The following is a 3,758-nucleotide window of genomic DNA, read 5'->3' as shown; positions in this document are numbered from 1 at the left end:
GACTTGAAGTGAGGGAAGAACTTGTCAGCCAAAAACCGAGCAATGATGTTAAGAAGTTCAAGTGAATGAACAGTGCCATCTCACAAGAACAGGCACATAAATGAAGTCTTTGCTCCCAACAAACTGTGTCAAAAATTGCTGAATGTACACTAATATTTGAGTAGTGGGAAAAATAGCTCAGAAGTGAATGGGGGAAATAAGGAGATTGAATTTAAATTGAGATGATCTCAGGCTTGAGGATGGCCCTGAGATAGGTAGGGCACCTACAAAAGAATATACGAATCAGAAAACTCAGGAAGTGGGGGAAGCAGAGAAGATGAAACCTTGGTTTGAGCAGTGATGTTGAAAGAGGCCAAGGTCATTCTATTTCTTTGGGTGACTCTAGAGTTCTTCTCATAAATTAGAAGTTATAGGAGTCCCGTGAATCCTCAGAAAAAGGAAACATATCATTACAACATGCTTAAGTAAAGCTGCATCTCAGATGTACTGAAAGGCTAACATTTGGTGCATGAAGATGAAAACTGAGACCATCAGAATGACCATGTTACTATACTAAGAGGTGCCAAAGCAGTTGCCAATTTCTTGCTACCAGAAAACTAAATCAAACCATTTTTCTTCATTATTCAAAGTTAGGATTTTTCTACAATGAAGTAATTATGATATTTATACTTATCTATCTTTATTTTGTTTATAAAATAAATATTGAACATAATTTAAAATATATAAAGTGGAACTTCAGTTAGATGTTCACATTAGAGTGACCCATGGACATTGAGGCAGACATATGAAATAGCAGAATTATAATTATCATTCTACACTCTCCATTGTACTTTTTCTTGTTCATTAACTAGAATAAGTAGTGAATTTACCTAACCAGTTTATTGTTGTCTCTTCCTTCTATGTGCACCAACACATGCTATATGAAAGCATGCCACATTAAACATCACTTTGGGTAACTCCACTGTGCTTGATTTAACTCATAATTTTATAATCTTATATTGATATTCCTTAAAAACTCTGGAATCAAAGCAACCCAGGCTAGATGTTTAAAGATAATTGGCCTGATGAAAACATATGAGAGACATGTAAGTAAAGCAGCCCTCATCATATGTGGGGGTTAGTGTGGAAGGCTCACAGCTATATCATAACACATATTGACATGAGCCAAATTAGGAGTAGCTTCAGTTCTGTAGGTTATTGCCTCCTCTTATCATCCCTCAAACCAGCCATGATCAAAATCAGCCCTTGTCCATCCTCTTCTACCTAATATCTCAAAGCAGGCTCTTCAGCAGTCCACTCTTCCCTGTCTCAGAAGCCTGCGGAGGGCACCTTTTACATCCTTATTGCGGAGACTATAAACAAATGGATTAGCCAATGGGGTAATAGCAGTGTACATCACCGAAGCCACCATGTCTTGATTCCGGGAGTTCTGGGAGGGAGGCTGGAAGTAGACCCAAATGATCGTGCCATAAAGGAAGCCAACCATGGTGAGATGGGACCCGCAGGTGGAGACTGCTCTGCGGCGACCAGCAGCTGAAGGCAATCGTAAGATGGTGGCCCCTATTCGGGCATAGGAAAGTACAATAAGGGAACAAGGGCCCAGCATGAGGAAGCCACCCTCCAAGAATATAGCCAATTCATTGGAATGTGTGTCAGAGCAAGAGGCTCGCAGGAGTGGTCGGTGATCACAAAAGAAATGTGGAAGGTTCACATTGCCCCTGGCATCTCCAGCCCAACACAATGGCAAGATGAGCCCCACATGCAGCATGGTGTGTACTATGGATATCACCCAGCTCAAGGCCAGTAAGCGCGCACAGATTTGTTGATTCATTACGAAAGCATAGTGCAGAGGGTCACAGATGGCCACATAGCGATCCAGAGCCATGACAGCAATGACAAGTGTATCTGTGACTCCAAATGCATAAAAGAAGAAGAACTGAGTCAAACAGCGGGCTGCAGGAATGGCTGGGGAATCAGATGCCAGATGAACCAGCAGCTGGGGCAAGGTAACTGTGGATAGCCCCAAGTCTATCATGGAGAGGCCACGCAGTAGATAATACATAGGTGAGTGGAGCCTGGAGTCCCAGGAGATGAGCAGTATCAAAGTCACATTCCCCAATATGGTGGTCAGGTAAATAAATAAGAACAAGAAAAAGAGGAAACTGTGAGGGACACCAGCCCTAGAGAATCCAAGGAGCAAGAAAATTGGAGAATGTGAAGCATTAGGAGCACAGTCCATGATGAGTAACAGAGAGCCTGCCTAAAAGAAATATCAGTCAGAGGTTAATGATCAGATAGATCACTTCTACCTAACTTAGTAATGTCATTCAAGGTCCTTAAATACTTGGTTTCAACTCTATATATACTTCTTCCTCTTAGTTTTTTTTTTTTTAGCTATTTCTTAGCTATTTCTCCCCTTTACACCTATCTTTCCAACTATGCTAGAAATTCATTCCATCTAATCTACACACCTTTATGTCTTTATAGAATCTTACTTATAGTGAGAAACTCTTCATGTGTTCTTGTATTTTCCTGCAGGCTGGCAACCATCATGAAATAATTACATGTATCCACTCCTTTCATCTCTGTGTTCCATCCACACCTCGCTTCATTGTCCCCTTCATGATTTATTTTCTCTGAACCTGTACAGAACTTTAAGAAACATAACATATAAAGAAATGGGTCTTTCAAACAATTAGCTTTTAGAGGAAAATTTCTTGAATTGTCTCAAGATTACCCAATTTTTCTCTTTTTGACTTGTGTTAGAGTATTGCCATTACTATTTGCCTGATGTGCAAACTGACACCTGAAGGAATGCCTGCCTCACTCCTCCATACCCAATCTCTGAGTTCTGTGTTTTTTCTTAAGTCTAACCTTTGTTGGTAATGTGTTATCACTGCTTAATTTTTGCCATCTTTGACCAGTACAAATTTTCACAATCTCATTCCTGGTATCTGGTATCATTCCTCTGCATAGCTGCTCTGATAGGTCTTCTACAGTAACACCAGAGTGAAGCTCCAGACACACGACTTCATATTTAAATGGACATGAGATCAGAATCAAGTCCAAGCAGTCTTCTCTGTTCTGTATACAGCTTTCATTATCAGTCCTTGATCTCTCTCCATATTCCATCTAACCAATACACACTTTTCCTTCATCCATGAGCATTATGTGCTCTCATACCTGTATATCACTCTAATTCATTATCTATCTATCATCTATCTATCTATCTATCTATCTATCTATCTATCTATCTATCATTATTTCTATCTCTATCTGTCTCCATTACTCTCCTTTCCTATCCTCTCTCTCTCTCTCTCTCTCTCTCTCTCTCTCTCTCTCTCTCTCCAGAAACTAATTTAGAGGAAATACTGTGATGATCATTCTTTTAAGAACGCAGGTGCTGGAGAGATGGCTCAGTGGTTAAGAGCACTGACTGCTCTTCCAGAGGACTGGGGCTCTACTCCCAGCAACCACATGGCAGCTCAGAGTTGTCTGTGACTCCAGTGCCAGAGGACTCAACAACCCATGGCAAAACACCAGTGCATATAAAATAAAAATTTAAATTAATAAAAAGAATACAAAGAAAACACAAGAGTCTATAATAAATGGTAGATGGCAATAATGATGGATACAATTCAATATTAGTCTTCAGACTCCAAATCTTGAGTGATAGCATTCCATGTGGTTTAGAGAATGAGATGTTTGACCTGTGTGGTGAAGAAAATATAAACCACCAGATGAATTCCAGACATTCT

The 3,758-nt window shown here is 40.0% G+C and overlaps 1 protein-coding gene across 1 annotated transcript; it reads right to left on the bottom strand.

The window, feature by feature from the left end:
• Positions 1 to 1,285: 1,285 nt before the first annotated feature.
• Positions 1,286 to 2,239, bottom strand: Or1b1 (olfactory receptor family 1 subfamily B member 1). Its single transcript, XM_006996834.3, has one exon. The coding sequence runs from the start codon at positions 2,237 to 2,239 to the stop codon at positions 1,286 to 1,288; it is 954 nt and encodes a 317-aa protein (XP_006996896.1).
• Between the last annotated feature and the right edge of the window lie 1,519 nt (positions 2,240 to 3,758).

The sequence above is a fragment of the Peromyscus maniculatus genome, chromosome 4 (assembly GCF_049852395.1).
Source record: "Peromyscus maniculatus bairdii isolate BWxNUB_F1_BW_parent chromosome 4, HU_Pman_BW_mat_3.1, whole genome shotgun sequence".
Lineage (NCBI taxonomy): Eukaryota > Metazoa > Chordata > Mammalia > Rodentia > Cricetidae > Peromyscus > Peromyscus maniculatus.
This window is presented reverse-complemented; position numbering and strand designations above follow the sequence as displayed.